The following is a 15,800-nucleotide window of genomic DNA, read 5'->3' as shown; positions in this document are numbered from 1 at the left end:
TATTTGTTATTGTCTTTGTGGCTCTCTCATTGTATGGTACTATGGCTATGGTTGAAGACTTAAAGTAAAACCTGTTGGCAGTTTATTAGATGATAGTTGATAGTTGATAGTTTTAGAGAATTGTTTTAGAAAGAAGGCTATGTCATTGATTTCTTGGATGATAAATTACAACATACCAATTGCCTATTTATAGGCTCAAGTCACCAACCTCTCAATGGTGGTGAATGTTTCTACATTACTTTAGGTCTTTCTAGAGTTTTCATGATAGATTAGTATCAAGATAGTTCTAGGTTCTTCTATCTTATACATACACTTATAGTTCTAGATTGTTCTACCGTATTCATACACATTATAGTTTAAGGATATTCTACCATTTTCATATTATATTTAAGAATATTCTAGAAATTAGTAGCAATTTCAACACTCCTCCTTGATGCAAATTTCTGTGACTCCGAGCATAGCTCGTAATTCTTCAAATCTTGGTCTCGGCAACGCCTTCGTGAATATGTCTGCAATTTGATCTTTTGTTCTGCAGTAGTCAAGTTTGATGTCTTTAGTTGCTTCAGCTTCTCTGATAAAGTGATACTTGATTGCTATGTGTTTTGTTCTACTGTGATGAACTAGATTCTTCGCCATTGCAATTGCTGATTTGTTGTCGCAGTTGATTTTAGTAGGCTCATCTTGTTTTTCTCCCATGTCTTCAAGTATCCTACGAAGCCATATAGCTTGACTCGTTGCTTCAGCAGCTGCCACGTACTCTGCTTCTGCTGTTGATTGTGCTACTGTAGCTTGCTTCTTCGACGCCCAAGAGAACATTCCCGATCCTAGTGAGAAAGCATAGCCAGAGGTACTCTTCATGTCATCTGCCAAACCTGCCCAATCACTGTCGGTGTAGCCAAGTAATTATGAGTTGGTTTCAATAGTATACCATATACCGAACTCTTTTGTTCCTTGTAGATACCTCAAAATTCTTTTTCCTGTTCCAAAGCGTATTTGACTTGGGCTTTGCATGAATCTTGATAGAAGACTTGTAGCATACATTATGTCAAGCCGTGTAGCTTGAGACTTGATGTAAAGTGTAGACTCACTCTTGCTCCTCCTGAATCCTCGATCCATGAAATACTGATCGATTCTGCTATACCATGCTCGAGGTGCTTGCTTCAAACCGTAGAGTGCTTTTCTTAGTCTTAACACTTTTCTTTCTTTGCCTTCAGACACGAATCCTTGTGGCTGCTCCACATAGATCTCTTCTTCAAGTACGCTATTATGGAAGGCGGATTTGACATCTAGTTGATGGATACTCCATCCTTTTTGTGACGCAAGAGCTATTAGAGCTCTTATGGTATCAAGACGAGCTACTAGTGCAAATGTCTCATTGTAGTCAATTCCGGGTTGCTGTGAGTAACCCTTAGCTATTAGCCTCGCCTTGTGTTTCTGTATGGTGCCATCAGGTTGAGCTTTGTCTTATAGACCCATTTAACCCCAATGATATCTTTTCCATGGGGACGATTTACTAACTCCCATGTGTTGTTTTTCTCGATCATCTGTATCTCTTCTTCCATTGCCTTGACCCATACTTCCTGCTTTGATGCTTCTTCAAAGCTTCCAGGTTCAAGTATGACCAAGTTACATGTTTCATATATGTCCACCAAAGATCTTACTTGTCTTGGAGTAGACTCTGGTGATGATAGTTCTTGATCTTGTTGTTGTGGTGGAGGTAAAGGTGGTTCACCTGGGTCTTCTTCCTCAGCTTCTTCTTGAGGTAGTTGAGCGGGTATAAGAACGTTCTTCTCCACTTTTTCTTCATCCCAATTCCAAGAAGCGTACTCATCAACTTCAACATCTCGACTGATGACGAGTTTCTTAGTTTGCAAGTTGTAGACACGGTAGCCCTTAGAGATATTGTTATACCCAAGGAAGATACCTCGTATAGTCTTGTCTTCAAGCTTGTGCCTCTTCACGTCTGGAATATGAATGTAGCATCCAAAGACCCTTAGGTGCTTTGCTGATGGCTTCTTCCCGTTCCAAGCTTCAATTGGAGTCTTGTCTTTTACAGACTTAGTTGGACATCTGTTGATTATGTAAACAGCAGTGTAGACTGCTTCAGCCCATAATGTGTTAGGTAGTCCCTTCTCCTTGAGCATTGATCTAGCCATTTCCATAACTGTGCGATTCTTTCTCTCGAACACTCCATTTTGTTGAGGAGAATATGCGACTGTAAGTTGTCACTCAATGCCTTTATCCTCACAAAATCTTTCAAACTCGCGAGAAGTGTACTCTTTGCCGCGATCACTTCTTAGTACTTTTATCTGTTTTCCACTTTGATTTTCAGCAAGGGCCTTGAACTTTTTGAATACTCCAAAGACTTCTGATTTTTCTTTTAGAAAATATACCCATGTCATTCTAGAGAAGTCATCAATGAAGAGTATGAAGTACCTGTTGTTCTCATGTAATGGCGTCCTCATTGGTCCACAGACGTCCGTATGTATAAGCTCCAATAGATCTTTCGCTCTCCATGCTCTGCTTGTTGAGAAAGAAAATCAGTGTTGCTTACCAAGGAGACATCCTTCACACACTTCATTGTTCTCCTTTATGCTGGGAAGATCTCTCATCATGTTCTTCTCATGTAGCAACTTCGAGGCATGTGTGTTGAAGTGGCCAAATCTTCGATGCCATAGCCATGAATCATCAACTTGTACCTTCATGGCAATGTTTGTTGCATATTTTAAATTTTGAGGGAAGCTTCTATTGCTCTTATTCATCTTTACTTGGGCTATCTCAGACCTTTTATTTTTGTTGTCTAAGATTTTGCATACACCTCCTTCAAAGTGAAGTGTGTAGCCTCTCTCCATCATTTGACCAATGCTTAGAAGATTTTCTTTTAGGCTAGAAACTAGTAAGACATCATGGATGAGTTGCGTACCTTTATCTGTCTCCACCATGACAGTGCCTTTGCCTTTTGATTCAACCACACTTCTATTTCCCAGTCGAACTTTGACTTTGACAGACTCGTCAATGCTTTTGAAAATAGTCTCATCCTTGGCCCTGTGATTGCTACATCCACTATCTAAGTACCAGCTTCCTCCCTTTTCTTTTATTGAGTCTTGAGTGGCATAGAACATACATTGTTCTTGATCATGCTCCTCTGCGATATTAGCTTGATGCCTATTTTTGTTGCGATAATTTTTCTCTACATGCCGAACTTCTTGCAATGGTTGCATTGTGGCATATTACAGAACCAACAATTTTTCTCTGCATGGCCTTGCCTTTTGCATATATTGCACGAAGAATTTTTATCTGTTTTGTTCTTAAGGAAATTCCTAGATCCTTCTCTTCTTCTGGAAGTTTATTCATAATTTTTCTTTCCTCCATTTTCTTTGTTTTGGGGCTGAAATTTAAACTTTGACTAGAAGGCATTTTCAAGTGTATCTTCTTTATGCCTATACAGTCTTTGCTCATATGCTTCAAGAGAGCCCACAAGTTCTGTCTCTAATAGAGTGGACAGATCTTTGATTTCCTCAATCATTGTCACGATTGGGTCAAACTTTTGGGGCATAGTAATTAGAATTTTCTCAACAATTTTCTTGTCAAGAATATCTTCCCCAAAAGCTCTCATTTGATTAACTATTTCTTTAACTTTAGAATAATAATCTTTAACTGTCTCAGACTCCTTCATCTTCAATAGTTCAAAATCTCTTCTTAGAGATTGAAGTTTAACGACACGTACCTTAACACTTCCTTGAAACTCCTCCTGCAATGTGTTCCACGCTTCTTTGGCAGTCTTAGCTCCCATAATTCTTGGGAAAATTGGATCAGTCACCGCTTGTTGCAAGGTGAACAACGCCTTTGAATTTTTCTGTTTATTTTTCTTCAACTCTTTTTCTTGAGATGCATTAAGAGCTGAAGTATCCACGGGAACGGTGAAGCCTTCTTCTACTATGTCCCATAAATCTTGAGATGAAAAATATGTTTCCATTTTAACACGTCAGAAATCATAATTTTCACCATTGAAGATAAGGATAGAAATAGTTGACGATTGAGTAGTGTTATCCATAGCTTAGAAAAAATATTATTGGAGTGGGTTAATAGTACAAAGGAAACTTTTGAAGTAGTTGGGAGGATTTTGGAATGGTAGGTAGGTAATATAACTACGCCCAATGTATGACCAAACGTAGGTTTGATACCACTGTTGGTAGTTTATTAGATGATAGTTGATAGTTGATAGTTTTAGAGAATTGTTTTAGAAAGAAGGTTATGTCATTGATTTCTTGGATGATAAATTACAACATATCAATTGCCTATTTATAGGCTCAAGTCACCAATCTCTCAATGGTGGTGAATGTTTCTACATTACTTTAGGTCTTTTTATAGTTTTCATGATAGATTAGTATCATGATAGTTCTAAGTTCTTCTATCTTATACATACACTTATAGTTCTAGATTGTTCAACCATATTCATACACATTATAGTTCTAGGATATTCTACCATTTTCATATTATATTTAAGAATATTCTAGAAATTTGTAGCAATTCCAACAAAACCAAAGAAAAGTAAAGGGGACGGGTAGGTAGTGAAACTTATATTTATGTTCTTTGGAGATGGAGAATCGAAACATTGAATTATTTTGCCTCCAAATTTCAAGGGAGACAAAGAGAGTTTTCCTATTTTGATAAAAGAGGCAAAGGAAAAGAATAAAAATAAACAAACTAGGGAAAGTAAGGGGCTGCTTGGTACATTCTGAAAATGTTTTCTGTGCTCATTTTCAGAAAATAATTTTCATTTTCAATTTCTAAACCTTTTGAAAACATGTTTATTTGTTATTTTCATTTTTGGATTCTATTTCCAAAATGGTATTGTCTTGTGTTGTGAACCAAAAAGTTTCCATACCTCGTCATACTGTGAAATTTGTGAAGTACAGACCAAAAGGTAAACTTGTGCAGATGGTGGTAGTTGTGAATCAACTTTCAATTGAAAGTCAAGTTTCTTCCACTTAGCGTGATTCTATGTTCTCACTTCATTAGGTCCTTTTTTTCTAAACGATCATGGTACCCCTGACCAAGAAACAGAAACCGAAGTTTCTCTGAAGCACACCAAAAATAAATAATTATTTCCATCTAGTTTCTATGGTATGGTTAGTGTCCTAGAGAATGGAACCATCATTTGACCTATGATATGTCATCTCTGTAACAGGGAGTTTAAACAAAATCTCTAAGGATATTCAGACCCACTACCCAAACAAGGGTAAAATGACAGGGTGGTAACTGAGAAAGGGCCAGGAAAGACTCTCGATAGTCGCAGCCATTTTTATTATATGAAGTCCTGATTATTTCAGTAGCGAGCTGTTGATATGGTAAACCATTAATCATATAGTAGCTTGGTAACAGTTGTGAATTTCTCTATCCAAAATGATAGGGGAGCAACATTACTCTTCTGATGTAATGTATTTCAGTGATTTAATGAAACATCAAACTGATTGATTTGAGTGCTAAAGATATTATACTTTTTTGTCTTACAATTAGTAGGACTTCTATTATGATAGTTGTTTTGACCGTTTTGCGCTATCTATGACTAGGTGAACTGAAGAGTACATTAAGCAAACACACGGGACCAATATTCGCTCTGAAGTGGAATAAGAAAGGAGATTATCTTCTGACTGGAAGTGTTGATCAAAGTGCAATTGTGGGGATGTGAAGGCAGAAGAATGGAAGCAACAATTTGAATTTCATTCAAGTGCAAAATTTGAATATAGAATCTAGGGAGAATTCTATAAAAAGAGCTCTTGGTGAGAATTTTCTCAAATGTTATGAATGATTTTGATTTGGGTTTGATATATTGTCTAGGTCCAACACTTGATGTTGATCAGCGCAACAATGTGTCTTTTGTCACAAGTTCCACAGACAATATGATATATGTTTGCAAAATTGGAGAAACCCGCCCTATAAAAACTTTTGCTGGGCACCAGGTTTGTTCACGAGTCCTTATTTTGTGGAACTACGCTACAATGATATTTTTCAATGCTGAAATTGCACACTATTGTGAGGAAGGGTTCATCCCCTAAAGTTAAAAATGTCTGGCAAGGTTAACTATATAGATTAGTGGATAATTGTGGGCTGCCGCTTTCAAGATGAATCCTGACTTCTTGAGTTGCTCTACTATTTAAATGTATTTCAAATGGCCAGCACTATATGAATTAATTGGGTAGCAAATTTAGTTTGTAATTTTGTTTGATCAGGTAAAATCTCACTTAACCATATTATAGGGTCTACTTGTTTGCTTTTTATGTAGTTGACTGAGGTTAAAGGATCAAAGATCTGAAATTTTTCTGTTGGGTGTTCAGAAGGCAAATAGTTTGAGATATTTCATTGGAACACAATATAGTTATTGAACTAGTGTTTACATTACATCTGCTAATGACCTAACTGCATTTTTCAGGGTGAAGTTAATTGTGTCAAATGGGATCCCACAGGTTCATTGCTGGCCTCCTGTTCTGATGATATCACAGCAAAGGTAGTAGTTGATCCCTGAATAATTAACTGTTGGATATTGTCGATGTTATAATTCCATATTTATTGTTTTTTTGGCTGGTACAGGCTTTTGTGCTTCATACTTTTGTAAAATTATTTAGTCTGAGAAATATGCAGTAATTTATGAAATTACTTTATGTTTGTTTGATGTTTCTTGTTTGGATTGAATATGTGATTTGTTTTGCAGATATGAAGTATGATGCAGGATACTTATCTTCCTGACTTAAGGGAGCATTCCAAGGTGCCGTGTGGTTTGAATGTTAATCGTTTTTCCAATGTTTTCTATTTGTATCTGCATTTAAAATTTTAATTCTTTATTCATTCTGCATGTTGTTGGGAAAACTAAATAATTTGTTTTGTAGGAGATATATACCATCCGATGGAGCCCCTCTGGTTCTGGTACAAATAACCCTAATCATAAACTGGTGTTGGCTAGGTAAGTTAATTTTGTGGTGAAATTAGATTCATTTTCATGATTTACATCCATCTTGACAGTTTGATTATGATGATGGGTTCCTGTTAGCTATTTTTTCTTGTTGGGTACTATTTGGTAGTTAGTTTTCATTTTAAAAACTATGTAGTCATCTTGTTGTGCAGTGCTTCATTTGACTCAACTGTAAAGCTATGGGATGTGGAACTTGGGAAACTCATGTACAGCTTGGATGGACACAGGTACTGTATTTATGGCTCGAGTATACTTATTTGAGGGTCTTCTTAGCTTTTGGTTTATTCATGTGGGAGGGTAGTATATGTGTAACAGCCTCTTTCCATTTTCTGTTTCAAAGTTGTAGACGAGAGGAGTCTGATCAACATGTAAATTGTAGGCCTTAGTTTATTTTTTTTTTCCTGACATGTTTATTTGGTTGTACAGGCATCCCGTATATTCTGTTTCTTTCAGTCCCAACGGCAATTATCTAGTTAGTGGGTCTCTTGACAGATACATGCACATATGGTCATTGAGGGACGGCAAGATTGTCAAAACATACACAGGCAATGGGGGCATTTTTGAGGTCTGCTGGAATAAGGAGGGTGACAAGATTGCTGTTGTTTTGCTAATAATACAGTTTGCGTAATGTAATATCTGTGAAGCACCAATTTCTCCACACTAGTACATTAAATTCTTTCTTTCCCCCCCTTGAGATGAGATCGGTGGAAGTGTATTTTGGGTGGGTGGATAGGTTACCCATTTCAATGGGAGAGGGAGAAGACTGAAATCTAGAAATGAGATGACGGATGGAGGGTCGGGGTTGGCAAATATGTTGTTTTCAATGAAGTTGAATCTTACTTGGTGAAGATATATTAAATCATTGAGTTGGATCAAGGCTAAGGCTCCCCTGTGCTCCTTCTCTTTTTGAGTGGCAATGCACCATTGTTTGTGTATTAAAACACTTGTGTGACGATATTTTGATTACTGTAACCAGTTGGGACTTTTGGGGAGTCATTTTGTAATCAGTTTTAACTAATTTGGAAGGGGGAAGAAGGGTTTATTTCTATCCCATTCTCATGGATTTTGCTATCTGTACTTTGACCTGAGCCTCCAGGCCTTGTGATCTCAGTTCAATTCTCTTCTTTCATTAATAATGTCTTATATTTGCCTTCCAAAAAATAAAAAAGTGTTGTATGTATTATGTATGATGTTTTAGCTCCGTCCTTTGACCTGTTCATTGTGTGATTCTGATATTGAAAATGTATTTCATGTTTTTGCTTCTTGTCCGAGAAGCTTGGAATGTTGGGAGCAAATTGGTTTAAGGCAACAAATGGAGGATTAAATTTTACAGGTTCAACTTTCTCAGTAGAAGCCCTAACGACAGAATATGGGAGGGTAGCAGATGCCATCTTACACTTTTATAATTAAGATGAGTTGATTCATTTTATCAGCTTGAGCAAGAGATGTGAGGCATAATAGTAATTTTATCAGCTCAAGGATAAGTGTATTTTATGTAATAATATGGATGACTTAAGTTCGAATATTATACTATAAAGATTAGTGGTGCTCCCAAATTATTAATTTAGATTTGAGCAAAATTGATTTAAGTTGCAATTAATTGTAAAAAGATAATAAAAAACAAGTAGTAGCGATTCAAGAAGATTCTCACGAATTGAGAGGCCTAAGATTCTGATTTTAGACTTATCTTTACATTCCCCTAATCTTCTATTTCAATCAAATCTCAATTACCTAATCAATTATTAATTAATCTTTCCTCTTTTTTAAATGATAAATAAAATTAATTCTTGGTCTGAAAATCCTCTTCTAATTCATTCTCTTATTGTTCATGTAGTCTTGAATTAGAATGAATATTTAGCTGAGAGAGATTAATTAACAATGGTAATTGAATTATAAATTTCAAAATAAGATGATTCATACAAATCCCTTGAATCCTATTATTGTATAAGTCAATTAATTAACAGTTTTTGTTCATAATAATTAATCAATTCGTGAATCATATAATCAGTCCAAAATTACAATGAGAAACAATACAATAATTATATAATTGATAAACAATTAGGAATTTAACTTCAATAGAAGGGATAAGATTCCAAGATAAATCCTATAAAGTTATATTTAAGGTTTTTAAAAGAATTAAAAGTCGTTATTGACCCCTAAAATGTCCCATGTTATATTTTGTAACAATTGCTAATTGCACCTCCCAGATTTGTTTCTTCCCGTCTTACTCAATTATTTTACAACTATATTCTAAAAAATTATTAAATTTATAACATTATAATTTATATGCAATATTTTTAACAATTTAATAATTATTAAGTTCTCTAATATATATATATATATATATATATATATATATATATATATATATATATATATATATATATATATATATATATATATGTTCAAAATATTGTTCATTTATAGAGTTTAAATTGTTTTATAAAATATTAAAATTATTACTAATGAGAAATATAATTACAATATTAGTTAAATCGATCACTAACAATAAATGAATTTCATATTAATGCGTAACATGATTTATATGCGAATTTTTAATTTATTATTATTATTATTTTAAACTTTTGAAACATCTAATTTGGAATGTAAAATAACATTCTTGAAAGGCCTCTCTAAAATATAAAAATTCACATTATGGAAAGTTTTATTCCCAATAAATTACATCCTGGAAAGGTCTTTCAAGTAAATTATATTCTGGAAAGGTGTTTCCATAATATAAAATTACATTATGGAAATGTGATATTTTCTACCCCATACATATATGTAATGAAAGAAATAAAAAGGCAGAATTAATTAAAAGTTTTAAAACACATTTAAATAAAAACATTTCAAAAAAGGTAAAAGGTTCACATTCATTTTTTGAACATCCTAATAGAACATGTCCAAATAAATAATAAAATCATCTTGTCCCAAAGTAAGGATGTCCAAACTGAATGAAAACAAATCAAACTAATAGCAAAAAACATAAATTAACTATATTCTTCATGGAATTGTAACATATGAAATAAAATTTCATGGCTCGTTATCAGATCTATTAGAGCATTTCCCTGACAAAGGCTAAACCTTTCCATCTCCAGCATAGAACTCATCACACACATGCACACACACACACACAAACACACACGTCGAAAATGAGTTATCACATTCATATATAATAAAACACTAGAGCATGTGAAACATATAAATACATAAAGTTGAATTTACATAAACAACATTACTTCACCAAACCACACAAAAGTATTCACACTTATTCACCACACTCCAGAAAATAACATCAAAACCTCAATCGTTAACTCAATGAAAGTCAAACATGAGCGTTATGCAACAAATATACTATACTCAAGCCTATATGTAATGTGGTATCATTTTCAATGAAAAATCTCGTTGGGCTTCTAAGAGTACATGACAAGACATGTCTCATGGTGGGTAAGTCAAGTCACTCTTGCTAAGTGAAATCATAGGGAAACCAGTCAGGATCACTCTGTTTTGCTAGAATGTTCCAACCATGTGGAATCAGCACAAGCTTAAAGGAGTACTGAAACCGAGTATATTTACCTCCAATGCCTAGACTTCGGGGAGTTCGTCAGGGCCTCTCCTTCCTGATTCAGGTTCAACCCAAAAAACATTTTAACACACAGGTTTTACCTATGAACTATGCAATACACACAACTACTCAATTGTTTTTAAAATCTCAATTATTTTCAAAATCGTTTTAACTCATCACACCTCCAGTGATTAAACTCGTCGGGTTTCCATAGTGGAACCTATCACAAAACTCATCCCGCACAAACTCGTTGCTCTTAAAAGATCTTACAATTGTGTGATTGCACAGTTCATAGCTCACAACTCAATACATACAACATCTCAATACTTATGTATCTCACAATTCATCGCATAGTTCACTTATACTCATATATCATATTATACATCCATAACAATGTTTACAAGACACAACCTATATACATATACATCGACTCAAATAATTTTCAAAATCATATCATAGCAACACTAGAACATCTTCATTGTCAATTAATTAATAACAATATAAAATCTATGTAATATACACACACTAACCAAATCAAGATAATAAACACTGATATGCACCCCTAAGTCTTAATAAACTAACTACAAAATATACTTAACAAATAAATAAGCATGTATTATAATAATAAAATATATCTAACTTCAAAGCTTTTAAATATAGAAATTATATATAACACATATCACTGTGCAAATACATGTAATTATATATATATATATATATATATATATATTGTACATTTATAGCAAATCAGAAATTTACATACATATATTTGTATATATGGAAACCATATATGCATATATCCTAAATGTATTCCATCGAAGCCATGGGAATCTAGTAATGAGAAATTCAGCTATTAGAAAATGGAATCTATATCTATAATTCAAAATAAACTAGAGAAACTGTGCATTCTAATTCACGACAACTTGATTTCGTGTAGTGTACCATCAACACGAAAATTAATCACAATTTTTAGAATTATTCCAGCAGTAAATACAAGTTACTCGTTTTTTTTTGTGAATGTGTTGCTAATAGCTTTAATTATAATTATGTATAACTGCTCATTTGAACATGAACCATGCGGGATATGCTGCAATTCAAATCAACATTTTTTCCCCCCACTAGAAATCTCTCATCTTTAGAAGAGAAAAAAGTATGAGTAATAATTTAAGTATTTGGTAATGCTTAAATTTAGAGGAAAAATCGTTTTTATTTTAATTTTAAAAATATATTTCAAAATAAGCTACATTAAACACTCACCACGTAACTTGTTAATTTTTTGTTGGTCTCTCTGCAGTGTCTTTAACAGATAAAGATAAACATGCGTATAGGAAGCAGCTGAATCTAACACAAACATGCTTCAAATGAAAACTGAACATGATTATTTTGGTGTTTTTCGTTAGAAAATGTGTTTTTTCCATTAAACACGAATCCAAACACATCCTAAGTAATTCATTATAACCATTGGATTGTACTGTCGAAAGCTCGACCGCACAAGCAATTGTGTTCGTGTCATCGTAATTCTATGGAATTATAATATTTAATGTTTAGAGCAAATAAAACTCATTTTGGCTTTAAGTTTTGGCCGGTCCCCAGTGGATGGATGGAATAAAACCATATATAACCCATTTACATCCTCATTTCTTATATATATATATATATATATATTTTTTTTTTTTTTTATTTTTTTTTTCCCATCACATCACCTACTACACTTATTAAAGTTTTTTTTTTATTTCTCTCTCTCATCTTTCTTTTTCCTAAGATGCATAAAATAAAATACTTAGGTACGAGAGAAAACAGTTAACATTTTTGTTTATGATTATGGTAAGATTTAAATATCGGTCATGATCATGTTACAATTTTATCCTGTTTGTTGATATTACGGTAAATTACGAACAAATATGATCAATACAATTTCAATTACGATCACAAACAATTAAACTTAAACTTTGATGTTGTAGACCAAAACACGGTCCCTTAAAATCTTACTGCGCCAATGCTTTGCTTTGGGCGGTGAGCATGGCGAGAGGAGACTCTCTAGTAGCTCCTGGGGTTATTAGTGCGATGCATACACATATTATTGTCACATGTGACGCAAATTCCTTTGCTTTATAGTTTTGGTCACATGCCACTGTTACAACTTTGGCCAGCATTCTGCCCCCACAACAGGGAAAATTCCACAGTGTTTTGTTACCTTTCCATCCATGTATCCTTGTTTTGGTATTGCATGGATGTTAGGGACTGATTTCAACGTGTACCTTGAAACTCACCAATTATGAGGCACTTGTGTTTTCTGTTGATTTTGGAAGGTTTGGACGCTGTCCCTGCATTATTGGATACTAGAATGTACACTGCTGTTTCAAAATTCTGTCACGTCTTACCAGTTCTGGGAAAGAAAAACCCTTGATTCGATGTATTAAAATGGGAAAAGGATGGACTATTAAAATTTTGATATTTCCAGAAGACCAACTTTAATTTGTTCCCTCGAGCCTCAACTTGGTTTTGTGACAGTCTGTCTCTTCAATATATTGCGCCTAGCTACTATATATCTAACTTTGGTGGAATAGTAGAAATAGCAATAATAAGAAAAAAAGCTGTGGTATTAAACTAAGAGAATTATTTGGTATTAGAATTACAACAATATCTTTATATAAGGATATTTAATAAGAGAATTATTTTGGCATAAAAGAGAGAAAAAAGATCCTCTGCATGTTGGAGAAAAACACATACTTCTTCACACACACAATAATAAAAAAACACACAAAAAGTGTCTTAAGAAAATAAAATATCACAAATTTATTTAATGTAGTTTAATTTCTTATACTTACATCTCCAACACAAATTTATTCAACTTGATTCCGTCCGTCAGGTTTATACAACACAAATTTGTTTTAATGTGGTTTTACCCCATATATGCTTACATCGACAACTTTACTACCAGTGTAGATCTAGAATTTTTTTACAGTGGGAACCAAAAAGAATAATTTATAATATCTTTATAAGGAAAAAATACTATAAATTTTTTATAAAATACATAAGTTCATGACAAAAAAAAAATCTAAATTACTTAAGTTTCTATAATTTAATTGTCTTCTACCTATTTTCATATTTTGAAAATCTTGTAACCTTTCATTGTTGGTACTACAAAAAATATTTCTCTATATATGTAATCAAACAAACCATTCTATATTCATCTTACACTGTTACACATTTCATTTTAGAAATTTATAGGGGCGGGAATGGTAAAAAATAGAAGAATAAAATGATTAAAAATTAGTATCAATTTGTTCTCTTCTTTTATCTTTTACAATTTTTTGCTTTCAATTTAAAAAAATGTTGTGAATAACATCTATTTATTCATGTGGGGTAATTTTTTATTTTATTTTATTAAATATGTTTTAGTAAAGAACTTTGTGGGGACAATTGTCCCTATCTACACCCATCTACATGGATCCATCCCTCCACGCTGACTACAAGTATTTTGGAAAAAGTTGATAAATCCTCCCTTACATGATCTCCCATCTCTCAATAAAATCCTCCCACCTCATATAATATATATCTTTGAATCTAAATAACATTGTAAAGAAAAGATAATATCCTTTTAAATTTAAACAATATCTTACAAATTTAAAATTAAAACTTTTAATAATTTCCTAACCATCACTCCTTTAATTAAAATGTCTGAATTCCATCTTCAACTCCCACCATGGATGCTCATCACGCTTCTGCTCCATACAAATTTTGGTATGTTTTTTTATTTGTTGTGAGTATTCATGGTGACATTTCTCGACTTGTACTGTCATTGGCGACTTTCATTGGAATATACAAGGATCCCACACGGATCCACTATCGATTTCCTCAAGTTTCAATACTTATCACATATTACTAGTTGCACCAACCATCAACTTTGATATCATAATTGGAAGAAAAAAAACACACACCTCTTCACACACAATGATGAGAAAACACAAAAAAAGCAATACAATAAGGAAATAATAAAAGATCACAAATTTATTTAATGGAATTCAACTCCTCATGCTTACATCCACAGCACAAATTTAATTTAATGTGGTCTAACTCTCATGCATACATTCACAACATCACTACCCCGCACCTCTCACTAAAGGTGATGATTCCTCTTCAGTTTGAGTGATTTTCCTCATCTAAATAACCTATGTTTATAGACCTAGCATCCTAATTTTAAAAGAGAAACAAATTTTTAATTTCCGGGTAATCTTTGAATCTAAAAAATATGGTAAATATAAGATAATATATAATATTTTAAATCCAAACAATATCGTATGAACAAAACACATAATAAAGAAATTGGAAATTTGAATTGTTTGCTAACACAACAGCCATGCAGCTCTTGCAGTAAAATAATTGGAAATTAAAAATATTTTTTTTTATATTCAGAACTCTTATATCACCATTAGATTAAATCTAAAGACTAATATTTTGTTGCAAAGGCAGTATTGAAGTAGAAGATCCAAGTACAAAAAGAACGGACAACTTGATGATCATATAATTATTTACGAATGATAAAAAAATAGTTGATTAAAAATAATGTAATAAGATTTAGGCATTTTTTAATTATTTAAAAATGATAAAAAATAGTTTATTCAAAAATAGTTTATTAATAAGATTTAGGTATTTTTTTAATAAATTTTTCAATAAGAACTTACAACAATAAAATAAGAAACTAATATGAATGAAATTTCTTTTTCAAGTTAAAAGTGTGACACTCTTTATCTCAAAAACTTTAATTGATTTATTTTTTCAGAAAACAAGTAAAAATATGCTTGCGATGTATTTCCAATTTTGGAGTTGTTGCAGCCTTATATATTAAGCAAAGCCCAAGAAATATACTTAATAAATTTGTGAATTCAAAGTACAGCTTATCATTTAATCACTAAAAGATTAATTAAAAACCATAATATCTCTGATCATTTCTTTAGAAGTCAACTTTAACTTCTGGACTTCATAGGAACAACCACAGGGATTTCAAAAGTTGGATATGATTCTAATAGTTTTTTTATATATGCAATATTTTTACTTGATGAAAAAATATGATGTTGGAGAATAGATCTCACCAAAGGTGTTAAGTTAATTTTTTTTTTTGTGGAAATTAGTTATGGACTCAATAGATACTTACACCAATAATATAATTTAAAAAAAACATTTTGCATAACATATTATATTTATATTAGTATTACTTATTGTTTTGAAATATTAACTGCAAAATTTACTTTAATTTTAGTTTTT

General features: G+C 32.7%; 1 protein-coding gene and 1 pseudogene across 1 annotated transcript; one reads left to right on the top strand and one right to left on the bottom strand.

The window, feature by feature from the left end:
- Positions 1–2,225: 2,225 nt before the first annotated feature.
- LOC114391484 lies at positions 2,226–3,221 on the bottom strand. The gene is made up of 2 exons (XM_028352492.1): positions 2,924–3,221; positions 2,226–2,377 (listed from the first exon to the last, which is right to left on the bottom strand). The coding sequence occupies exons 1-2, from the start codon at positions 3,219–3,221 to the stop codon at positions 2,226–2,228; spliced, it is 450 nt and encodes a 149-aa protein (XP_028208293.1).
- Positions 3,222–5,211: 1,990 nt separating this feature from the next.
- LOC114391886 lies at positions 5,212–8,131 on the top strand (annotated as a pseudogene).
- The last annotated feature ends 7,669 nt before the right edge of the window (positions 8,132–15,800 follow it).

The sequence above is a fragment of the Glycine soja genome, chromosome 17, assembly GCF_004193775.1.
Source record: "Glycine soja cultivar W05 chromosome 17, ASM419377v2, whole genome shotgun sequence".
NCBI classification, from domain to species: Eukaryota; Viridiplantae; Streptophyta; class Magnoliopsida; order Fabales; family Fabaceae; genus Glycine; species Glycine soja.
This window is presented reverse-complemented; position numbering and strand designations above follow the sequence as displayed.